The 26,427-nt window shown below is 44.7% G+C and overlaps 1 protein-coding gene across 4 annotated transcripts in view; it reads right to left on the reverse strand.

The window, feature by feature from the left end:
- Positions 1-26,427, reverse strand: part of LOC146857529 (uncharacterized) — a 223,115-nt gene that overhangs the window by 75,809 nt on the left and 120,879 nt on the right. For all 4 annotated transcript variants that reach the window (XM_085648070.1, XM_085648071.1, XM_085648072.1 and 1 more), the window contains exon 6: positions 22,011-22,382. In XM_085648070.1, the coding sequence (XP_085504196.1) occupies positions 22,011-22,382 (372 nt within the window). The remainder of the gene's footprint in view (positions 1-22,010; positions 22,383-26,427) is intronic.

Consider the following 26,427-nt stretch of genomic DNA (forward strand, 5'->3'; position numbering starts at 1 on the left):
TCGTTTTTATGAAATTGTCTCTTTGAGACCAGATCACCTTGCCTAGTATCGAACTGCCCTCACTTAGCGCCGCTGTAGGCAGGCGCAGGGAAGCTGGGAATCGAACTTGGCCGCCATCTTGCTTTGGGAAGGCTGGCCGAGAGCTCGGCGCCCCTCCCACCCTCCTCACGCCCCGCCCAAATTATGTACATAAGCAAAACCATCGCCCGTCCGCGCAGCGGGCGGGCGCAGCGGGCGCGCCGGCGGCGCGCCGAAGGCGGGCCCGTCTGCGCCCGTCCGCGCCGGGACCGGGCCCAGGGCCACGACCCCTGTTTCTCGCATTTCTTACTCTCGCAGCGAGCTCAGGGAGCTGTGCCCCTCATACGCTCCACTATGCACCAAATTTGATGTCATGCCCACATTATCGGCATCTCATGCACGGTCCCCTCACTGCAATTCTTCGCCCTTGCTCGTTACCCCCACGCCGCATAGCAAAAGTCGAGCTACGGAGGTAGACACACATATTTCCATGGCTCTTGTTAATGCGCGATCACTGAGCAAGCACTGCCAGGACATAGCCGATCTGATTAGCGATTTTAATTTAGATGTACTTTATATTACAGAAACATGGTCTGACGAAGCTTCTGCGCCTGACTATGTTACGGCAGTTCCTCCAGGCTACAGTGCCTATCGGCACGACAGGCCCAAGGGAAAAGGTGGTGGAATAGCCATTACTGTAAGAGACCAATACCAAACCCGTTGTGTACCTATACCCATTAAAGCATGCGAAGCCATGCATTTTGACATCAAAATGGCCCCCACGTTCAATTTTAAGGGAACTTTGGTATACAGACCCCCTGGCACCAGATCTGCGTTTCTCGCAAATCTTACCAATATCACTGAATCTATAGCAACAGAAGTATCCACCACATTACTAGGTGATTTTAATTTTCACCTAGAGCTTCTCAGTGACAGGGACACCACAACCCTCATATCTGATCTTGACTTGATGGGCCTTAAACAGCTGGTGACTACCCCTACCCACCAGGCAGGCCACACGCTGGATGGAATTTTCACAAATGTGGAAGGACTGTCCGTCACCTCTGTTCTCCCTATGACCTGGACAGATCATTCTGTCATTTTTAGCGAACTAACCATCAAAGGCCCGCATAGGAAAACAGTGAACCCTGCAACAGAAGGCACATTTAGAGTTTGGAAGGATATTGACCCTAGCGATTTAATGTCGCTTCTCAATGCGTCAACCCCGGAACTATCCACCGATCCAGCGACCGCTACCAATCAATTCCAAAAATGGCTGGGTGAAGCTTCTACTCAGTTGGCACCTACCAAATCAATTTCTAAAAACAGAAACACGCCTAAAGCTCAGTGGTACACGAAAGAATTAAAAGACCAAAAACAACTCACCAGGAACAAGGAACGACAATGGCGTAGAAGTTATGACACTGAAAGCAAGGACATTTATAAGAAGGCCCTTGCTACTTATAAATTAATGATTATAACTGCCAAAAAGGATTATTACACTCGCCATATAGAAGCTGCTAAAAACTCTAGCAAACAGCTTTATAATGTTGCAAAAACCCTTGCGGGAAATGCTCCAGATCTCAATCCACCCCCTTCACAAACATTATGTGATGCCTTGTCAGACTTTTTCTTCACTAAAGTCAATGACATTTATCAAGCATTTAATCTGGATCAGGCTCATAGTAGTGCTTCCACCTCTTTGATCACCTCTTTGATTAATCCAACTAGTACTACCATGACCTCTTTTAATGCCCTCACCACTGATCAAGTTATGAGCATTTTTAACACGATTAAAGCAGGATCAGCCTTGGATCCTTGCCCCTCTGCTGTATTAGCCACAGTACCAGATACAGTCGTCCCTATCATAACCTCCCTCTGTAACATTATTCTAGCATCCGGTACCTACCCCGACTCCCTGAAAAACACACTCATTAAACCTCTGCTAAAAAAACCTGGGCTAGATAAAAGTGAACTTAAGAACTACCATCCCATTGCTAGTCTCCCTTTTCTAGCAAAGGTCATAGAAAAGGCTATGAACCAGCAGTTATCAGCCTATATCGAGAACAACCACCTGCTGGATGATACCCAGTTCGGCTTCCGCAAATACCACGGCACGGAAACCGCCCTCATCAAAGCAGCTGACGACATAAGAATCATTCGTGACCAAGGAGGTACTGCTGTATTAGTCCTCCTTGACTTGTCGGCTGCTTTCGACACGGTTGACCACAAGATCTTGGTCGACCGTGTCGAGAGGATGGGCATTCAGTCCACCGCCAGAGACCTTCTGGCCTCGTTCCTGACCAACAGAACTCAGGCGGTTACAATGGGTTCCTTCCAGTCGGCCGACCTGTCGTTACCGTGTGGGGTCCCACAAGGCTCATCCCTGAGCCCGACACTATTTAATATATATGTGTCGGACCTTGCTAGTGTCATCAAAGCATACGGGATGGGCCTGACCTCATACGCAGACGACACTCAGTTGGTTCTGGCCATAAAGGGAGACGGACAGGAAATGGCGGAGAGATTTCAAGATGGGATGATTGCCATAGGCGAGTGGATGGCAAGAAATTGCCTGAAACTCAATTCCGAGAAAACGGAGGTGGTTATCTTCGGCAATCTCTCCCCAGCCTGGTCGGCAACTTGGTGGCCAGCGGCCATGGGCACTCCTCCCTGCCCTACGGCCAAGGTTAGAAACTTGGGTGTCACTTTTGACAACCAGCTCAACTTTATGGCCCATGCGAATAAGGTGGCTGCCAATGCTCACTTTAAGTTGAGAATGGTAGGAAAAATCACTCCTTACTTGCCAGAATCAGCAGCAAAAACACTGGTTTCCTCACTAGTGTTGTCATCTTTGGATTACTGTAACGGTCTGCTGCTCAATGCCCAGAACAGAGTCATAAAAAAACTACAGACAGTGCAGAATGCCGCCGCCCGAGTGCTCTCAAAAAAACCCAGATTTGCTCCCATCTCGGACACGCTTAAACAATACCACTGGTTGTCCATTTACAACCGGGTCAAATTTAAAGCGCTGTGTATTGTCTTTAAATCGCTCCAGGAACTAGGACCCAGATTCCTTAGAGAGCAACTGATCCTCTACAACCCCCCGAGAATGCTCAGATCCACCTCTCTTAAGCAACTGGTGATACAACGCAGTCGAACAACCTCCTGGGGCGATCGCCGCTTTTCAACTGCGGCCCCTAAACTCTGGAACACTCTGCCTATCCACATAAGAACTAGTTCCACTCTCCTTCAGTTCAGAAAAAACCTGAAGACTTGGCTGTTCAATCAGTGATTTCCATCTCCGCATTTCTGTTCCAGGGCGAAACCTCTATGCAATTTCAGCGCCGAGACGCCTAAGGGTAATTGTACGCGCTCTATAAATGGCATTAAATAAATAAATAAATGTAGGTTAATATGTTCTGAATCCATTGTTAATATTAAATGCCAAGCATCACAACTGTCACAGATTAAGAGGCACTGGAAAAAAGGATCGATAGAATATGTATACCAGGGAACCCAAATGTAGATACAGTATGTACCCATAGACCCAGAAGGGGCAGGGCGGCGATACACGAACGTCCGGGGAGTATGTTTATTTACACAGCATCATGGTCTGGGAACAAAATTAATTTGATTGGTCCAAGCTTATGCAGGAACTTTCCAGGTGGTGAAGTAAAGCACAAGTGGACGAGGTGCAATGCGGACTTGGATTTAATGTTTATGTGTGGTAAGTCTTATTTGGGGGGAGAAAATAAAAGCTGAGAAATGGTTCACTCTGTACCAGGTCAACAACTGCGTGTGCGTTCCTCATGTCCTGCAGGACTGAGAGATGGCAAGCTGTCATTTGGAGTGTTTCAGATGGCGAAAGGGGGCGTACAGCATAGATCTGTTAATCAGAATGAATGACTGAGTGCACTCACACACCAGGAAGAGGAAGGTTAGAAAAGGTCAGGCAGCACCACCATATTGGATGATGAACCTCAGCACACTAACACCCACACAATAGATCCATAGACTTTCTCACAAGTGAGGATTTTTTCCAAGAAATGAAATGATGTTGTGAACCGCCAATAGCCTGTGACTTCAACGAGACAAGCAGATACTTGCCAAAGAGAAAACAGCTGCTGTAGTTATTTTATCCCAGGGCTATTTATTAAATAAAGCTGATCACTTTCAGCTAAAGTGCCCTGGTGATTCACTCATGTTGTGTGGGCTGTCACAACATTGTGTCAGTTTGTGCGTTGTTCATTTTCCTTCTCAGCAGCCTTCTGAGATCGTGTGGATGCGCTTCTGCCTATGACAAGCTCCTATGCCAGTGAATACATTTTCTGCAAGACAAAGTACTTTGTTATTGAAACCCATGAGCAGGTCTATCGCTGTGCTGCCTATGGCGAGTGCAAACTACACTCATTCGGCACAGCATAAATTAATATGTTTTACTGCATGTATTTAATAGGACAGTTTAAAAACAACTAGTAGTTTCATATAATATACACTGCAAAGTAGATTTTTGGGAAGTCCTATACTGTAGCCTTGTTTCAAATACAAACCAGCGGGAGGAGCTGGGGAGTCAGAGCTTTGGAGGGAGCAAATTCAGAAGGGGGTAGGACAGTGCTACACTAAAGTCCGGTGAGTATGTTTGTTTAGACAGTAGGCCTGGGCGAAGCACTACGCTACGCTCGCGTAGTTTGTGAAGTTCGCGCTACTTCGCACTACGCGAACTGCACGTAGCACAGTGCGAACACGCGTAGCGTAGTGTTGCGTAGTGCTGCGGTCATTTTTTGCTTGCTCGCGGTCCTCAACGTCAAGTTGGCGACCGCGAGCAAGCAAAATGACATCCCGGCGAGACTTTTTCCTTGTTCGCGATCGCGAGCATGGAAAATAAACCTCCCGGCGAGATTCCCAACGCGAGGAGGTCAGGTTTCTCATTGCGAGGGGTCGTGTATGCTCGCGACTGCTCGCGATGAGAAACTACCTGTTCGCGTTGAGAAAGCTGCCGCTCGAGTAAAAATCTACTCGAGCAGCAGAAAACTACAGCTCGCACTGTGCAAGATGCCATTTTCAATGATTGCACAGTGCCGGTTGCTTGTCCGCACTGTGCAATCATAGAAAACAACATCTTGCACAGTGCGAACATGTTACTACGCAGTTCGCGAAGTGCTACGCGTAGCTCGCGTAGTGCGAACTTCACTTTGCGTAGCTTCGCGAAGTGCTACTTCGCGAACTACGCCCACCCTTATTAGACAGTAGTGTGTGGCAGGGAGGGGCTTATTCGCCTGAGTGACTTTGCCGGGATTAGTGACAGACTGAGTCATTTGCACAGATTTCAGCAAATATAAAAAATAAAAACCTGCAGGAGGAACTGCTGAGTCAGAGCTTTGGTGGGAATGAATACTTTGGGACCTTATAAGCATTTAGCCATCACACACAACAAACGGGCTGAATGTGGCACAACATACAAAGCTGCCAACTTTCGGACTGGGGACTCGGGTTCGAGATTCGGCTTCGGTTCTCCGATCCTATACTCAATAAAATGAAACAATATCACAACAAAAAAACTAATGAAACAATGCCATATTAGTAAATGGTTGAACTAGCCGAAGAGTACAGAATCGGCTGAACAAAAACCCTTCATGAACATGAAGAGGATCGAGCTCTGTGTCATGAGGAAGCGGTGAATTGCGATGTGATGGAAAACCAAAGGATAGGCTGCATGCCCAGACAGGAGAGGGAAGCATAGTGCGCTGTGAAGGAGAGGGAACCATTGTGCGCTGTGAAGGAGCAGGACCGTGTTGAGATAGACGCCTGCGGACGAACAAAAGAAACAATTCATGAAGCCACCATGGGACGGCAGGAGTATTCTTTGCACTTGGTTGCGACCCACGGAGATAGATTTGGTTCTTGAAGAGGAGAGGAGAGAGCTTCGCTGAGGGAAGACGCTACGGAGGGATATTTGCGCTTCCGTCACCATTTGTAGCATTTTTCCTCTATAGCTGCTGCTGCTGAAGAGCGGCCGCCGACAGGCTCTCATGAAGCTGAATTATGCCGCCACAGACCCGAGGTACTTAGACTTGACGCACGCACATTAGTGATGCGGTAGACTAAAGTGACCGCGATCGCGCTTTAAGCGTGCCCGCGCCTGAGATTGGCAAAAGTGAAAGTGATCGTGATTAGGAAGAGACGGCTTGAAATTGGCAAAAGTGAAAGTGATCGCGATTGGCTTTAAGGAAGAGATAAGAAAGCCAGATGAGGAGAAGGGAGATGCAAGCAGACCATCAAAGGGCTGGGTGAGAAGGGAGGGGGGAATGCAAGGAGCAGCTGTGCACGTGCACTCCATCGTGCACTCAAGCTCTAGGCCAGCAAAACCATGTGGGTAGCACTTTTGAAAACCCACTTACAAAATGTCTCAAAGAGACAGCTTTCGCTGTCTCAGCGAGACCTAAAAAGCAGTGTAGGAGAATAACAAGAAGATCTTTCTATCAAGCCTAAAAACTCCTAACATGAAGTGTATGACCCAAAACAGTCTTATCTCTTTCTGACACTGCCTATTAGACAGCTTAAGGCACAGAGTTCACACAAAAATGTTCCAAAATTGAATCAAAAAACTACCTACATCCTCCCACAAAGGAGGGGGGCCACCAACTTGTGTAACATACCATAAACTCTCAATTTACCAGCACAACTCTTCAAAGAATTGAAGCACTCATAATAAATATGCAGTCCGCTCAAGAAAAGAAAATGAACTGCACTTATTACCCTGGTTAAGAAAAACCATAGTGGCGTGTAAATGTAACAGAACCCCAAAAAGAGGAAAAGAACAGCAATTAGCTCACTACAATAGTCCTTAAAAGAACATATCAAGAAGTCCAAGATAGACTAATCTGTATATCAGAGAGATCTAATTATAAACAAATAGACTACAAAAGAAGAATACCTATAGAGCTATACAATAGCAAACCAATACTCCACGTAGAGTAAGTTGTATACCCAATAAGGGGTATAAACTCTTGAGACTAAGTTCTTCATCAGAGTAAAATAAAAGAACAAACCAGCTACACAGCTGCAAATACAATCCAGAGATTAAAAAAGTCCAATTCGGAGTCACACACTCATTGAAAGAAAAAAGTAGTGCCTAACACTTCAACACTACAAAGACAAGAGCAGAGGCAGGATTTAAATCTTTAAGCTTAAGAGCCACGTGCAGGGCTATTTAAAGGATAAGCAGAAAAACTGACAAGGTCAAATTACAAGTAGACAGCCATGAGGTGTTGTATCGCTGAATCTGCATGGCTGTCAAATAAACAGACACTATTAAAGGGCATGTCTTTCAAGCTCTCGCAAACATTATCGGGGAATCTCGACTCACGTAACCAAGCGTGTCTACAGAGAGCAATAGAGCGAGCCATAGCTCTGCCAATAGAATTGGTGGGGTCCATTGCTGATTTAATATTAAACTTTGCCATCTCACAGCCATCCTGCACAAGCTGAAAGAGTTCAGCCCTGATCCCTTCAGGAAGGGAAGAAGGCAGATGGTTGATAGAGTCCCATAAAGCATATGAAGCCCTTCCTAAAACACGAGACGTGTTTAACGACCTCAAGGCCGAACTAGTCGACGCAAAGATATTCCGAACACACAGCTCCAACCACCTAGACTCTCTACTTGGTGGAAGAAAAGGAGAAACATCCAAATTTGGCGAAGTTGTGGCAGTTTGCACGACAAGACCTTTAGCAGTAGGGTTTTGAGAAAGACAAGCAGAGTCGCCCGGACCAGGACAATGGCGATGCGGAATGGCACGATCAACAGAAATACCTGACATCAGCCTCGCCCAAGTACCCAGGAGAATATCGTACAGAGACTCTCCATAATGTAGAACGGGTTCAACACATATGACAGCCTGATGAAGCAGAACCAATAATGGATCAGATGACAAAGTCACCGAAGGAAGCTGCAGTTTTAATACCTCAACAGCTCTCTTAATAACCTCAGCGAAAGCTGCAGTAGCCTACATTCCCATTCATAGCGGAGAAAGCCGATCATAATTAGGTGATGGTTGCAGACTTCTATCCCCACCAAATGTTGCCAAAGAACCTTCTATAAGAGGCTGACCAAGACCAACCAAGCGGTTGACATCACCAGCGTCTGCTGAGCCACCTTGCAAAACTGAAGATATATCAGCAGGACCAGCTCCATCCTCGGAATGTAAAGGAGAAGGATCAGGAACTGTGGTGGCTAGAGTGGCATCTTCGGAGTTGATTGACGTTGGGACAGCGTCGTATCGACATGCACCATGAACGGTGTCTCCTGGCGTAGTGTCTACCTCCAGTACCACCTTGCCGATGCTGTTGGCTTCACAACTGGAAGCCGAACCGGGCTGTGTACCGATGCCGTAATGACTCCAGGCACAGAGTCGAGGTCATCGACCAGCGCCGAGGGCGAGCCCACCGGCGTGTTTCTAATTGGAGTACCTTCTTTTCTTGGGGCCCGAAGGCGCACCAGGGGGAGGTATTGACCCAAAAAAAGGTCTGCAGGGCATGAAAATATGCCAGATTCTGGGTCACAGTCACCCCGGCTCCAAGATAAGGAGGGAGGCTCAGGGTCGACTCTTGTGGTACAACCTCTGATAAGGACCGGGAGGAACCAGCAACCACGTCACAATGCCATGAGGCCGAAGGCCTCCGTCAGCCCGATTCCTTCTGATGGGATTTTCGTGACTTGGGTGAGCAGCGCCCACGGGAACGGCTCCTTGAATGGCCCCGTGCAGGAATCTCAAAGCGGGAAGGAGACTGATGTATCTGGACTCCGACCTGGAGAGCCGCGCTGTCAGCAGCTTCATTCGCCTTTCCTGCAAGGCCTTAGGCTTCAGCCTCTTACAGGCACTGCACTCCTCTGAGTCGTGGTGCTCTCCTAGGCACCACATGCAGATGGGATGAGGATCCGTAGCCGACATCTCGCCTGACTTAAAATCCAAAGGCATAGGCACACTGTTCCCTGATGTAAAAAGGCATCGAAATAGGTCCACCACAAAAGGCCAGAGGAACCGCTTCTCCGGATCCGGACACCGTCCCCCGGCGCGCTGAGGTACTGCTGAGAAATTTCCGGATCCAGACTGGCGCCTGGGGAAAATTCAAAAGTTAACGAATCTGCAGCTAGATGTCTCTATCAGATCTAAAGGTTGCCAGAAATGGTGGCAGCTGGCAACTTGAGAATGATCTGTGAAACATGAGACGATCCAGGTAATTTATGTTACTGTCAATAGTAAACATGGGATTAGGATTTTATGTTACCACATAACAAACACTTGAATGAGATATCTCCTAAAACGAAGGCAGCTTTAACCCCAGCTTCTATGATGTTCCTCAGATTATGCAACACTGAAAGTAAAACAGCTTCAGTGCTATGAATGGAATAAAGCTCTGGATGGGAAGAATCAAAGAAGGCATAAAGTTAAGTTTTTATGTTTTTCTAATACTTTATAAGTCGCCTGGAGTGCCAAACATCAAAGGCAAAGGCATGGTCATAGATTCCAGGGAAACAGAGGATTTCAAGCTTGAGCTTCTTCTTTGAATGCCATGACTCTCTGTTCGAAATGGCCCTTTCTGCAGGGTCATATTTTGCCTTCCTCCTCACCTTTTTGCTGATCTTGTTTTTGTTCGCCTTAGGACTCCGGTCACTTTAGCACTGGTTAGCAGTAGTAAAGTGCATGTGCTCACTCTCCTAAAATATGGTAACATTGGTTCATCCACACTTGGCATATTTAATTTACTTATAAGTCCCTAGTAATGTCCACTATATGTCCCCAGAGCCTGAAGAATGTACAATTAAATGCTACTAGTAGACCTTTAGCATTGACTGTGCAACCCACTTACGTAGCACTTTAAACATCTCAGGCCTGTCAATGCAGAGTCTATATGTGCAGTTTTACTGCCATGTCAACTTGGCATGCCTTACATTCCCCCTTTCTTACACACAAATCACCCCTAAGGAAGGCCCTAGGTAGCCCATAGGACAGGGTGCTGCGTAAGTAAAAGGCAGGTTATATACATTTTAGTTTTACATGTCCTGGTAGAGAAAAACACCCAAATTCATTTTTCATTACCCTGAGGCCTACCCCTCTCATATGTTAACATTGGGAATTCTTTATTACATTTAATAGGCGTCCTTTCTGATTGAGAAGGAGTAGAACTGTCAGGTTTGTTACCTATGGACTTGTAATAATAAACCCTCTTTAATGGTCAAGTTGGATTTATTATTACAACTTTAAAAATTCCACTTTTAGAAAGTTGGCATTTCTCTGCTTTTAAGCTCTGTGTGCCTGCTGCGGTCTCCTCCAATACACGTCTGGGGTGACAGCTGGGCCTTGTGCATTCACTCTAGACAGCCACACAGAAAGGAAGCTTAGGTGTGTCTGATGGGCCATTCATATCCTGATGGGTCACGATGGACAGGATGACAGGGAGGAGCTGACACTTGTACCTGAATGGGCTGTGTTCTGCTCACACACGAAGGACTGGTTAACCCCCTGTAGTGAGTCTTGAGCCAGGGCAGGTAGGTAGGCTCTCTGTTCATTACAAAGCCCCTCTTTGATGTCTCCCCCACTTCAAAGGCACCATTGGGTATAAGAACTGAACTTGACGTCAAGAGAGACATAGACAAGTCTCAGGTTAAGGGGGAAGGAAAGGGTTCCCATGTCGCTTCTGAGAAGAAGGAGGGAGGTTCTAGTGGGCGGTTGTCCAGGGCATCCCATTTCCAACCCGCTGCTTTAATTGTTCCCAGCTAGGACACAAGCAAGTGGACTGTCCCAAGAAACCACCTACTGGTAGGAACTCTACAGGAGTGTCCCAGGTGGCCTTAGGGAGAAGCAGTTCCCTGGGGCAGGGCAGGAGACAAACCATGCCATGATCTCCCTCATGGACTGACAGGGTGAGCTGGTTATCCCTGAGGGTGGGAGTCGTCACTTCCACCAGGTAAAGGTGAATTGGGTCCCTGTCACTGCTCTGAGAGACACCGGGGACAGCCAGACCATGGTAGTAGAAAGGCGGGTTTCCTCAGAGTAGGACACTGGTCAGGTGTGTAGGGTAACTCAGGCCCAGGCGAAGGATTATGTCTGCCCGATGGCCCTGGTATTCCTGTAGTGCATTGGGGAGGTGACCCAGAGGAGCACCATAGTTAGTCCCTAGATGCCCAGTGACTGTGTTCTGGGGAATGAGTTGCCACCAGTGATCAGTGTTTAATTTGAAGCGGTGGTTGCCGCTGGTGGGCGCCAGCACTTATTTTGGGGGACCAGCACTTATTTCCCATTTCAGATATTTAGAGAGTGCCAGAGCACATATAGGAAGAGAAAGACGGAAAAACGGTCACAAAGGGAGAAAGAGGGAACCTGCAAGAATAAGGTACAGGGGAAAAGAGTGTCTGGTAGTGGATTAAAGACTACCAGCCTTGGTATTCTGAGCGCAGACTTTAATTGCACTGGCTGCTGGCTTCAGAACATGGGGCACTGGCACACTTTCTTTCAATTTAAACACTGCAGGTGATAGAAGAGCTAGGAGAGGCGGCTACACAGGGCGCCCTGAAAACTCAGCTATCTGAGCATACCACTTGGAGGTTACAGAAGGCCAGATGGAGAGGTAGGGGGAGGAAGGACTTACCCCTGACTCCTGTTCAGCCTAAGGGTACGGACCTGGGTTGAAAGACCAGTTTCAGAATACCACCACTGGACTGGTGGGAGGTAGCGTGGAGAAAGGGTGCAGGGCACCAGGGACTACTGACCCCCCCGCACCAGCACTCTGAGAAACCGCAGAAACTAGAGAGCCCTGGATGGCCTGGAGCCAGGCTCTGGATACATACAGCTGTCAGAGGACTCGATTGATTGCTGTCCTTGTGGACAGATTTCTGTGGGTTGGGGACAGAAGTTAGACCCAAGGGGTAGAATGGGCCACATCAATCTGGTGGCAATAGTGGTACTGTCTGCCCACTGGGATGCATCAGTGAGCAAATTAATGTTAGGTGCTGCGCCTATGGGGTCCACTGGTGAGAATAAAGGGTTCCCCATTGGTCAGTTCAGTGGCACAGGATAAAGTAGATAGAGGGATCCAACTGAGTTCAGTGATGCATAGGACTGACAAGTGCCCCTTCAATAGGAGACCATTTTCCATGTTCTATCACCTAAGCAGGGAAGTCAATCAAGGTATTGATTTGTCTTCCCTGGCTTTAGGCTGGATGGGGATCAGCAGGGTCAGCTCCAAACGTTGAGCCTTCCTCCTCCCCTTTTTGCTGCTTTTGTTTTTGTTGGCCTTAGTACTCTGGGCACTTTACCACTGCTAACCAGTATTGAGGTGCATGTGCTTACCCCCCCTGGAACATGGTAACATTGGTTTATCAACACTTGGAATATTTAATTTACCTATACGTCCCTAGTAAAGTGCACTATATGTGCCCAGTGATTCTAAATTAAATGCTACTAGTGGGCCTGCAGCACTGATTGTGCCATCCACTTAAGTAGCCCTTTATACATGTCTCACAGCCTGTGTGTGCAGTTTTCCTGCCATGTATAGTTTGTATATAAAACCCCTTGCCTTGCATTAGACTCTTCTTTTATTAAACACAAGTCATCCCTACTAAGGTAGGCTCTAGGTAGCCCATTGGGCAGGGTGCTGTGAAAGTAAAAGGCAGGACACATCCTTTTTAGTATTACATATCCTTGTAGTGAAAAACTTACAAACACTTTTTACACTACTGCGAGGCCTACAGCACTCAGGTTAACATCCGGAATTTCTTATTACATTTAATTAATGATGAGTCTTCCTTGGCAGGAAGGGAGGGGGATCTGACACTTGAACCTAGGTATAATAACTGGACTTCTGACCCTACCAACTCAGTACACTTCTTGACCTGTGGATACTCTGCCAGGAAGAAGGACTGCTGTGCTGCTGAAAGACTCTGCTGGACTGCTGCTCTCCTAAGGATTGGAACTGATGCATTGACTCCTTGATCCTCGCATCTCGCCCTCAACACATCCTTCAATCAAGGTCCTTTTTTAGTAGGACAAGGTTGGTCCCTGTATCTGACCTGCGCACCATGGCAGTTGGCCTGAAATTTTGGATTTACCCTGCTCAAGCACAACCAGATAGCCCCGGTTGGCGCATTATGCTTTTAAGCCCTATATTTGTAGATATTCTTTTTTTTAAATAAATATTGGTTTAGTCTTCATGACAAATAATGGCAGTAGCAAATTAAGACATTTCCTAGGAGCCTTATCAACACTCTATAGGTAATACAGTTGATTATCAGTTGGGGAAATGCTATACAAGTTATATTTTCAATGCAGTCGTTTACCAGTTCTACAACTTTACAAAGACAGTAAAACTCCCACCACAACCCCTCACCCCCCTCCCATAGCAACCCTCCCTAAACTTAACCAAAAGTAATAAAATGGGATAGGACTGGATGGAAAATCCAAGTGACCTGTATACGGTATCAAACGGGAAGCCAGCATTAGAAAACATATATAACCTATTGTTAAGGTTGTTCTGGCTATTGTACTCCTAACTTAGAAATGGAAGAGGTGCAGTGTTCTTATGGTTGGGGTGCATGTTGTCAGGGGCAGTCCCTGTGACAGCTACGACACCAAAGGACCTCAACAGTTTTCAAAGTTTTTAAAGTTATCCCTAAAAATATCCACCATTCCCTCTATTGTGAGTGCCCTCCAGAGGAGGTCGTGGCATTGAGAGTCAGGGCAGGTGCTGCACTTTTCATCAATGCCGATGCAATTGCACATTTGGCCACTCTTAGACATACCCACGTAATGGCTCTATCTCCCTTCGTCTGGTATGTCAAGCTGTTGTCTCTGAGGCAGAGCAATGCAAATTCAGGAGTGTCGGGGACAGGATATCCCAAAATATCTTAAATTTGTGCTAAGATCTCCGTCCAAAAGGGGCAGATCGTTGGACAGTCCCACCAGATGTGGCAAAAATCCCCCAACAAGCCACAGCCTCTCCAGAATAATTCAGAGGTAGCAGGAAAGATTTGCTTCAGTCTTGTGGGGTAAAGATACTTTTTAATGTGCCGTTGAATGGTTCTTTTTAGTTATATCCTTCCAGCGGATTTTCCATTGCCCCTCAGTAATCTGGAGCCCTAATGTGTGCTCCCAGAAGTCCATTTGGCACGGCCAAGGCGAGTGCAATGTAGACAGCAATAGTGCATATAAAAATGAAGTTACCCCTCTTGAGGATCCCACTCTCCTCACAAATCCTTCAATGGGTGTCAATTCTCAGGCAGCTGTGGCCCTGACCTCAGGGTTTAATGCCCAGTGTTTGAGCTGAAGGTAATGGAATTGTTCTGTGGGGGGAGATGAAAGTCGCATTGACAATGCTCAAATGTTAAGATATTGCAGTTATGGAAGAGGTGCGATAATGTCAAACAGCCTCCGTCCCGCCACGTATCAAAAGGTCCTGGCTGAACTGTCGGGGGGGAATGCTGGATTGAAATGAATCGGGTGTAAGTGGAGGGATATGTCATCCACTCTGTAGTCCTCGTAACCTCATCCCAAACCTTAAGAGTAGCCTGATTGGGGGTGCTCAGATAGGGATTCCGGGATCGGTCTTCCCTTGGCTTCCACAACACGTCCCAAATAGACCTGCCCACTATTGCCCTATCCATGTGCAGCCAATGCTTATCTGATTCTCTGAGGGACCACTCAGAAATTACTCTCAGTTGTGCTGCCTTATAGTATAGGTCAAAGTTAGAAAGGGCCACGCCACAATCTTCTCTAGATCATCTGAGTAGTTTAAAGGATAATTGCGTCCTTCCCTTCGGCCATTTATAATGGGTGATTATCATGCGGAGTGTGGGAAGAAAGTCACGGTCCAGGCTTAAAGGAAGGGCCTGGAATGGATATAACAATTTCGGGACAACCTTCATCTTGACCGCAATGGATGCAGCCCTACCATGAGATGTATAGTGGTCTCCACCTTTTAAGCTCAGTCTGCAACTATTGTGATAGGAGGGAAAGTTTGCCCTGTATAAGCCGTCTATACTGCTGTAATCTTGATACCTAAATATGTAAGATCATGTTTTGCCCATTGGAATGGAAATGCACTAACTAGTGATGTAATCTCCACCTCTGGGACGGTGAGATTCAGAAGAAAGGACTTGGATGGGTTGAGACAGAAGCCCCCTATTTTTTCAAAAGACTGGAGTTCGTCTTGAAGGGCTGTCAGGGAGGACCCCGGTGCTGTGAGCGTTAAGAGGATATCATCAGCGAATAAAGAAATCTTGTATCATACGACCCAAACCAGATATCCCTAATGTCCTGCATTGCCCTGATCCTGGCCGCTAAACTATAAAGGTGACTGTGGACAACCTTGTCTTGTCCCCTACCCAAAGGAAATGAGGCTGAGCTGACTAACACCCTGGAACATGGTTGAATATAGTTAGCTCTAATCATTTTAAAACAAAGGCCTTGCAATACCCAAATTGCTGAAGCGTTTGGAGCAGAAAGGGCCAATCAACTCTATCGAATGCTTTTTAGCGCCCAGCCCTAACAAAATTGCTGGAATCCAGTGTTTCGAGGCCTTTTCAACACTCTTCGGACGCTATTGTGAGTTTGTCTGCCTTTGATGATGCCCGATTGGTCGGGGTGGATTAAGTCAGGCATCATGTTCTCTAGCCTAATTGCTAATATTTTGGACTACAACTTGGCGTCCAAATTTAATAACGCTATCAGCCTGTAAGAAGTACACAGTTGTACATTTTTTCCAGGTTTTGGCATGACTGATATCAAAGTGGGTAACCGCTGTTCCAGATGTCTTGTGATTAAAGAGGTGTGTCAAGTGCTACCTCCGAGACAAAGGTTTTTATCAAAATGGGCTGTTAGGACATCTGGCCCAAGGATTTACGGCACTTCAGTGCCTTGATTACTAGTCGCACTTCCTCCTCCGTTACGGTGGTTTGAGCCATATTATATGTCTAGTTGGCTTGATACAGAGTAACATAAAAAGCACCAAATATCTTGGCCTTACTCTCTTCTGAGCTCTCCAGTTCTCCCAGAGTGTCACGAATTTCCCCTATGTATTCCCTTTCTCTCTTCTCCCTGAGGTGTCTCGCAAGATGGGCCCCTTTCTTCTTCCCGTGTTCGTAGGAGATACATCGCAAGCGTAGGAGAATAAGTTCTGCTCTGTTTGTGTATATCGCATTTACTTTCCCCTTCAGTGCAGTCAGTTTACGTTGGAGGACACGTTTGGGCACTAATTTATGAGCCGCTCCACCTCTCGGAGTGCCTCTTCCAAAACTACGCATTCTTTCGCTCTCTGCCGATTTACATTTAAATGTAATCCCACACATTTACCCACAGGACTGCTTTGAAGGTATCTCAATTATTCGATGGTGTGGTATCTTGTGGTAGAGTCATTTGGAAGTATTACCTAATTGTTGCAAGCTGCTTGTCTCTTAATAATCTATCACGCGTCAGGGAGGCAGGAAAAAAACCACTACATTTTAGGGGTGACTGCTCAAATCAAGACAAATGCAAAACAGGGAATGATCCAAAATAGTAATGGGGTGAATCTTTGCAACTTGTAGAATGCTCAAAAGACCATGATTGAGAAAAAAGTAGTCTAGCGGTGAGTAGGTCTGATGACTATGGGAGAAATATGACAAATCTTTCTTGGTGGGATTCAGCGTTCTTCAGGCATCCCTAAGCCCCAAGTCCTGAAAAGAGTGTTTTACTTCTTTGAAAAAGCTACCTGTGGGTGCACGGTGTGGGTGGATCCTATCTAAGTTCAATGCCATGTTTGATTGAAATCTCCCATGAGTATTAGCTGTCCTTCTGCATATCCCCCCACCATAGCTAATAAAGAGGTGATAAAAGTTGGCCCACTTTGGGTGCCGAAACAAATGTGTACAGTTTCCCCAGAAGTCTACCCTTCACCATTACTATTCTCCCATCTCTGTCTGTCATGTACCCTTCTGGTTGAAATTTCAAGATAGAGTGGAACCTCACTCAACGCCACCTCTTTCTGTTTCGTACCAGCTGAGGATTTATAAATTATTGGGTATGTTTTGTGTTTCAGCCTGTGGTTATCAGATCTTTTAAGATGTGTCTCTTGTAGCGCCACTACATCAAATTGATGATCTATCAAATATTTCCAAACCTTTTGGCACTTAAGTAGCATATTGCGACCACTCATGTTCAAGGATACTTTAGTGATAATCTTAAGGTGATTCAATTTTGCTCCTTTGACTTCCCAGGTCTCCTTTGAAACCCCGCCTCTTTCCTGTATAGCTGCCCCCATACGCCGCCCCCAAGGTACACTAGATAACCCAAAGGTTTTGTGCGATCTTCCCTGGTACTTGAAACTAGAGCCATCCATTCATGCCTTATAAAAGGAACCTGTGATTCATTAACCCAAAACCCAACCCCTTTCCAAACTTGTGGGACAACTATTCCCACTTCAACATTACCATCTTGGTAGTGAAACATTACAGTGAGCGACTCGGTCAGAGCCCGCTGCCACAGCTATCTAAAGAAAGATTCAAACCACTCACATATACTAATCTGTTTAGGGTGGAACTATGGCACTAGGAACAGTCACACTTTCCTCAGGCAATCAAGAAGGGGAACTCTGCAGTCTTTCTTAGCGTCCAGTCATTGACAATAGCCCAAATTCCAGACTTTATATCCGCAGTTTACCATCAGGAAACTGCAGAGACCCCCCTTCAAAACTGGAATGGGAGCAAACAGGTGATTTGTTAAAGTGCAGGATGATAAAGTAATGATGGGGATGATAAACTGTACTACATTCCATGGATATAGTGGAATTCACTTATCTCCCTGATGTGCAGATACACTCTGCGTCTTCTCTTATGCTGGACTATAAACAATAGGTGATTTATTTGATGATGAGGGGTTCAGATGGTCCTATGTCTTGACAGATGAGGTTGGTATTGGTAAGGAACATATTTATAAGTACATCCAAAGATTAAACTTCTTACACACTGAATTTGTGGAGTTTCCCTGAAGGTCTCCAACAGAGAAATCTTCACAGTTCTTGCCATGATTGCAAAATCGCGTCTTTTACAGCACCATCAGAGCTGAATCTCCGATGTCTATTGCACCTGCTAGTGGGAATGATGACACTGATCTAGGTTTTGTATTATTTGCTTCATAGGGTGGAGCGGTTGCTACCTTGGGTAAATAAAATTGTAATGCCAAACATAAACAACTTCAATTTAAAGAAACCAAATGATATACATTACACCAATGCACTAACAACGCATTGATCCAGACCTGTCCCAGGTGAAAAGTATGTTGTGGGCTCATTTGTTCATTTAATTCGATAATGTTCAAAAATAGATAGCTTCTGGAAGGACATGTAGAACAAAATGATGGATGCTACCTAATTACAATTTGATTGTACCGTTCTTAATTTTATTTTAGACCTAGAACCTAATGCAGGTAAATGGACTACACATTAAGGTTCCTTTTAAATTCCTTGCTATTGGTCAAAATCAGGATAGCCTTCCTTAATATGTGCACTGACTCTCCGCAGATAGCGTTATGTGAAAAAGATTTTCAAGAAACCTCAACTGTAGAAACTCACAAAGAATCTGCAGTTTTCGTTCATGACCAAGATAATACTGACAGTATACCTCATCATTTTCAAACCTCAAGGCTCATGAGATGGGTCATGGTGAATGCCTGGCCCTTGATATATTGAAGTCAGATGGCTTAGATGGTCTTCACGCATGAAAATGTTTTACTCAGTGATCAGTTACTGTCTCATGATCATTTTTGCAAGTTGCTCCCTTGTGATTTCAATAATTTGTTGCTACTATGGATACTAATAAAAATAATTTTAAAAATCCATACCTATGCTTGTGACAGCTGTAATATAGGACATATAATTGCAGTGTGTGCCACAATTTCCACCGTGCGCAATAATGGTCTCGGCGACCAGCAGTTGAAAACAAATCAATGGCTTTCTCTACACAGCATGTACGTTAAACGTAGCTAAAATGGCAGTCAGAAAGACTATAAGCGATAAGTATTTTCCAGCTTTATAGATGGATGTTTATAAATTCAAAAGCAAGAAACAGAAATACAAACATTTGTAAACTGCAGTAGCGGCTGCTACCGGACTCCAGTGGTGAGGCAAGGGTAGGTGGTGGGTGCCAAACAAATGAAAAAAAAACTCTTACCTTTTAAGGCCAGCCAGACGCCGCCTCTCCTCCGTCCTTCTCTTCCTGCTACAGTCCTGCAGCAGGATACAGGAAGCAAAAGGAAGCACCCGGCTCTCAGGCCCCCGATAGCCAATCACAACGCTGCAATGCAGCTCTGTGATTGTTAAGAGCGCCGCGGATCAGCACTGAGCAAGGGAACGGGGGCCTGCGCATGTTCTCCATGCAGGCTGTAATGCAGCCTGCATGGAGAATATGGGATGTGCGCATGACTGCTTTGGGCGGTTCGAGAGGGCTGGCCAAACAGTCATGTTCACTTAGGAATGGGCAAACCACTCCTCCCTTGCTCCTCTGTCCTAGGAGCAGCCCTGCCATGCACAGAAAGCTGCAGCAGCAGAAGAAAACAGACTGATAATGACACGAGCTATTATCATTTTATGTTTCCCACTGGGAGCAGTGGGGTGATGCTCCTTCGCCTTAGCGGAGGAGACGCCACTGGTAAATTGGAAAAGAAGTCCTATATCAGCCAGTATCGTCACTCTTTACCGACACAATCTTCAAAGCTCCTAACATTCCATTATTCTTATGTGCTGTGGAAAATGATGCTGTTTACTATGTTTGTGTCCTTATTTTACGTGTAGGCATAAACTCTGCAGCCTTCACAACAAGGGTTTGTGAAGGCATCTCAATTAGTTGTGTAGGAAATGCAGCACCCTCATAATTCCCCTCTCAAAGAAATTTCCTCAGGTGAAGCCTGCTAAAATTTACTGAAGAAAAAAACATGGAAAACTCTGGCACATGTAGAATTGGGTGTAAGTTCACGTGTAATTACACTTTTTTTGTGCGGAAACTTGGAACATGAGATGCTTCCTCCAATGCATAAATACCTCACCCTTTTCGAGTCTACTCAGAATAAGCATCTTGAAAAAATAAACAAAACCTCCCCAGACTCCTTTACCAATTTAGTCCCTCCCCACACCTATCCCCATGTCAGATACTGCCAGACTTCAATCTCATATGAGCTTGTTTGTATGGAACGGAAAGCAAACCTTAATATCTAACACGTTTCGTATGCTTCCCTGAGACGAAAGGGGATTGGCCTGTTCAAACCTCTTAGATTACTGCTGGGCAGCCCACCTTCAATATATTTTTAAATGGGTAGTATAGAAAAGTGAGAAGCACTAGTTTCACATGGACCATGCAGTTGTAGCCTGCCACCCACTATAGGACCTCGCCTCGCTCCCACGTCATTTCTGACCGAAGAGGAATTGCATTGCTACACCCACAAAAACATTTCTCAAAATATGGGATCAACTTGCAGTCAAGAGAGGCCTGACTACCTTCTTAGCCCTAAACACACTGATTGCTAGAAATCTTGACTTTACCCCGGCTTTGGACACCAAGACTGGATGTCAGGGACACAGCATGACCTCCCTCTTTCCAGGAGAATCCATTGAATATTTTGATCAGTGCAAACAAGAGAAACAGAGAAATGCCGAATTTAATGTTGTCAGCTCTGACACTAGGCTTTGCACCCGTCCAACTCTTCAGCTGCCAGATCTCTCACACCCTTCAAGAACCTAATGTGCACATACTCTGGCAAGAAAGGATACATTTCCAGGACGTTTCATATCCTACAAGACTCCAAACTCATGCCCCCATGCACTCAATCGGGAGACGGGCTTGCACAAGGACATTTCACACAAAAACTGGGAAAGATTCTGGCACAAGAAACCCTAGATTTTAGCAAGTATCCCCCTGAGCGAATCGGCCTATAATGCTATGTACCAATTGTTTTTTGCTCAACCTGCCTTCATAAAATATTTCCTACAGCCGCAACACTATGCCAGCATTGTGGGATGGAAGAAGAGCCATTCTCCCATATATGGTGGTCATGCACACTAACTCAGACAATTAGGAACCTTGGGATACTTGATCCCAGCTGACTCAACCACAGTAATCTTGGGCGTAACACCATCAACTATAAAGGATCTAATAGGATCAAACAGGATAGTTATCTGTCATATGACGGGAGATGCCAAACAACTCATAGCACTTTTCTGGCAGCAAAAGGAAGTCCTCCATGTGGCATTCTGGCTCCACAAGCTGTGGCAGAAGCTTGCCTTGGAACAGATCACACCCAGCTAACACATTCAGAATGGAAATGTAACGGTACATGGCAACAATTGATAGACCACATGTTCAGACTAGAATACTAGTGCCTCATTTCTTAACATCTCTACATGTTGAGACTTTTTAAGTGCCATGCAGGGCCCACAACATACTCCTGAAGATTAAAGAAGCACCTCATATGTCAGACCAGTCCACCTGTCATTAACCAAGAAAGCTCTGCCATTCTCTGTATATCCTCTTGGGCCCTAAATACCATTGTGGGGCAGCCTCCAATTGGCTGCATTACTTCTCCTACCTCATGTGATCTCAACATCCACATGCTAGCACCCAGTGCATCTTGCACACAATCTAGGCCTACCTATGGCCTTATCTACCGCTATCAACTACCTCATTGTGACTCATGAAATCCCCATTTCCCTCCTTGCTCAGTTTTGTACCACATCCCTCTCCCTGCCATGTGGGCGATATGTCCAGATTCCTTGGAATTCCCTGATATTGTAATTAAATGGGTCTGGTCTATGTACGCTCATTAACGTGATCATTCCTGAAAACCTATTAAAAAGATTTGACACAAAAAATGAAATTAATAAAATACATAAACAACTTTTGAAAGTGCTAAAGAGTTAGAATGACATCTCGGTTCAACATTTTGGAATACATGCATTTTAAATTTAAATTTTACCTTTTATTTTCAATGTCTCTTTAACTTCTAGTGGTTCCTCCAAAGTTAAATGACTTATTCTACAGATGTATGTGACTCCGTCATCTTCTCCAATTGCAGCCTTGAAATTCAGCACACTGGTGACACTGTGTGTCTGGTCTTTAAACTCCAGTTCACTTATCTCATGCGTATACTTCCCTTTAGAATGTAATTCAGGTCCTTTATTCGAGGACAGCTGCAGATCTAGATCTTCTTCATTTCCATCTCTGCCTTTTTTGTACCAAGAAACTGTAATATCTCGAGGCGTGAAATAATTTATTGGACAGGTTAGAGCGACAGGTGTACTGTGAAGCAGGAGTGAAGGTGTAATAATTCCAGCAACCTTTGGTGGAACTGAAACGAAAAGTGACAGAGGGAAATGGGCACTGATTAGAATGACAGCAAAACAAGAATGAATGGTAGCAAAATAAGAATTTAAGAAACGAAAAGGAAGATTCCCACAAAGACTGCCAGCTATGCCTCTCTGTACAGCTGGTCCATGGACCGATCAAGGTTTGAGGAAATGGCATACAGATATCCCCAAACCACTGCTTATAGAGTGGGATATAAAGTATTAGACTGTCATTAAAACATTTCAATGATGAGACTTCCGCTGAAGGCAATGGAGAGCCACCAAGCAATTAACATTGGGTCATATTGACTGGTACGAGGATACCAGGACTAGGGTTAATTGGTTAACAGGTTAAGATTACCAGTAAGTAATGCAAGACATTACCTCTACATCATGTGTTCTCATCCCAATCATTACTTATGTGGTAAAGCCGAAAAGGTCTTCCAAAAAGAGAATATAAAACAGGACACAACATATGACACTGCATTCTGCCATGCCCCATTGTTTAATCAACCTTTACACCCAATAATCACATCAGTTCCAATTGCTTTCTCATCACTGTCCAAATTATGAAGCCTGTAATCTCCAAGAAATCCATTAGGTTTTGCTTATATTGCTGGCACACAAATGCCGCAAGAGGAACAACAATACCCTCCGCCTGTGATGCAGCCACACTTCTCGTCGATTTCCCCAGATAGAATCAGGAAAGGGTCTTTCAGCTAAAGAATATGCCAAACAATTTTTTAACCTGATCCTTCCACTGCTAGACATTACTGATGCATTTTTCCTTGATGTGAGGTATCAAAGGTCACAAACACGGAATCACATTTTCTCAAATTGGAAGACCTTTCAAGATACTTCATCAAAGCAATATTTACATCCAATAAATGTAGATTATTTTTCAACTGAAGGAGGAGTTGGAAAGAGCACAAGTAATATCTAAGATTACTCCTAATCTCGATTAGTAGGTGAGGCAATTTTAGGGGAAAAAGCAGTGACTTATTTTAGAAATGTTCCATCATCACGAAGAGACAGAAATGAAGGACGACATAAAATGCTCCCAGTTCTCCCTCCCTCTTGTCTGATGATATTGCTACCAATAAAACTACCTTCATGTAAAGAAAGGTAAAATCCACCAACTGACATGGCTGAAATGGGGGTTCCAGTAAAGCTTTTAGCACTAAAGGCAAATTCAACGGATGGTTTCTAATCTTTTCCTTAAGTTGTGCCAAAGAAAACGTTTTATGTAAGCTGGAAACAATATTTTCTCCTTCCCCAACGTTTTCACATGAATCTCTCTGAACACTTTCATAAATGCCCACAGGGATATCAAAGTAGCTACTGAAATGTCTTTATTGAAGCATCATAAAACCTGGAGTCTGACACTCAAAAGGTGAGACAGATCGTTTCACACACTACAACTGAAAACATTTCCAATGCCTTGAGTAAGTTTTCAATGTTGAAGCCTGGATTTCAGAATTGCCACAGCAAAATGGGAAGGGGTGTCTTTAATCTGAAACCCTTGCTCTCAGTTTCCATATGAAGGAATGTAGATGATGATTTGCGAACTGCCCCCCCCACACACACACACACACACACCCCCCCCTAGAGTCTTCCGCGGAAATGAAACAGAGGGATGGTCTACCAGGAGAAACATGGGAAACCATGAGGAACAACCACGATTACCTCCTGAGATGGATTCATTATCTTCATTATCCTCTGCAAGATTCTCAAGAGTTATTGGGATGGGTGAAAGGCAAAAAGGATTTTCTTCTGCTTCCTCACTGTAAGGACATCTACTTCCCACACACCTTTCTATGGGAACCTTAAACAAAATCTCTGGACCTTCCTGTTGCTTCTGGATGCAAAGAAATACACATATGGGACCCAGAACCTCTTGCAAATTTCTTGGAAATTGCAAGAGGAGAGTCATTTCTTGGGATGGAAATCTGTGACCCAAGCAATCTGCCTGAATATTATCTTTTCCCTTGATGTACACTGCTCTCAGAAAAAAGAACATGCCTCCTGCCCAGAGACCAATTCTACAAAAAATCTGGGTCAGAAACCTCGTCCTCGCTGGAGATGTACACAAAGAACAGCCATTACGTTGTCTGAATGAATCAGCACTAGATTCTGGAACCTTCTTAATGCTTCCCCTATCGTGGCTAACCATCTCTTAAGTTGTAAACCAACAGTCATTGCCTCTCAACTGTGTAATCCTTCAATTTTGCTCCCCAACCAAAAGTATTTGCATCTGTTGTAACTATGCAAGGTTCGCCAGAAAGAAGGGGAAGACATTTTGCCACTTGTTTCCTACTCAACCTACTATGCTAAATACTGTTTTACACAAGGGTTAATTGGGATCAGTTTGTTGATATACTGAGAACTTGGAACCGAATGAGAGTTCAGAGGGAGAGCTACCAGATATGAATGCATTCTGGCCCCTGACACTAGAAAAATGCAAGATGCTACCAACCCCTTTAGTCAAAATGAAAGTCTTACTGAGGAAACAGTCTTACTGACTCCTGGATCACCAGATCTCTTTGATCTGGAAGAAAAAACATCCCTTTCAGCATATTGAATCTTGCTTCAATAAAAATCAGTTTCTGTACCAGACACAGTTGACATATCTTTAGATTCATAAGAACCCCATGTTGTTGCAGCCACTCTTTCACAGCTTTTAATCTCTCCAATGTTTTTCTTTGGTTGGGGCATGAAGACAGCAATTCTCCAAATAAGGGAGCACATTCTACCCCTGAAGAGGCAAAAGAGCCACCAGCGGTGCCACCATATTTGTAAATACCATTATAGCCGATTTTTCCCCAAACAGCGGCACTCTGAACTGAAAATGACTTATTTACAGATAATCTTAGGTATTTCTGATGGCAATGGGCTACCAGCACATGGAAATAGACATCTATCCCATTAAGCGTTATTAGAAAGATCTTTTCGGGAACCAGCTGGATCATCTTTTAAAAGAGTCTCAAATCTGAATTACACTGATTTCACCCGCACAATCATATTGCCTTCCTGAATCCGCCTGAAACTTTGAGAACAAGGAAGATAATCCAGGACACACTGCTTCCCTTCTAAATCTTCAGGATTGGCACCACTACCCGCTTCACTGCCTGTACTTTGATGGCTTCCCTGAAAGTTACCCTCTTCATTGGACACTTAAAACACGGAATTTACTTTACTCCAGATCCTTGAGAGAAGGAGACCTTTCAAAATATCTTGTTGCATCCATTCATCTCAGATAGATGTATCCCAAATGTCTTTGAAATATGAAATCTTCCAAAATACAGGGAATCCTCCAGCATAGTCAGGACCAAGGTTGCTTGTTTTGGAACTTGATTTGTTCTTCTGTTATGCTTTATTACCAAAAGATTTCCCTTGCTTTTGATACAGGCATCATCTATGTCTTCTCTACTATTGTCTGAAGAATTTGCCAAAATACCCTAAAAACCAGCCTAGTTGGTTGTTGCTGCTTGAACGAAGAGCAGTGCTTCTTTTCTCTGAAGACTTAATGACATTTTTCTTCTCCCTCATATCTAAACAATTTTACTCCTTGAAAAGGCTTCTTTAGTGCAACAGGCATCTGAGAGGTCTATGTACACCAGTCCTTTAGAAACATATTCTGTCTTGCTGCTATTACTCCAGGAGCAAATAAAGCTGAAGCCCTAACAACATCAATCAAACTATCAGATAGAAATTCTCCACATCTTTCAACAGATTGAAACATTCAATACTTTCTCCAACTGCTTTATATAATGATTTAAAATTGATATCATATACTGCTCAGTGTATTCAACATAAATTCCTGCTTTTAGAACAAGTTGAGATCCCGAGTATGCCTTTTTCAAGGAGGAGTCCACTTTTCATCTGTTGAAACTTTAATTATAGCACTGTCTAACATGGAAGTCCTTCGCCACTTTCTGCTGACAACAGAGTAAATCGTAACTGCTTGTGGCAATTTTGCTTCCATTGCCAAGCGGATATAATGTGGATATGAACCCCGGAACTGACATTCTATCTGAGACTTTCCAC

This window comes from Triturus cristatus, chromosome 3_2 (assembly GCF_964204655.1).
Source record: "Triturus cristatus chromosome 3_2, aTriCri1.1, whole genome shotgun sequence".
NCBI lineage: Eukaryota > Metazoa > Chordata > Amphibia > Caudata > Salamandridae > Triturus > Triturus cristatus.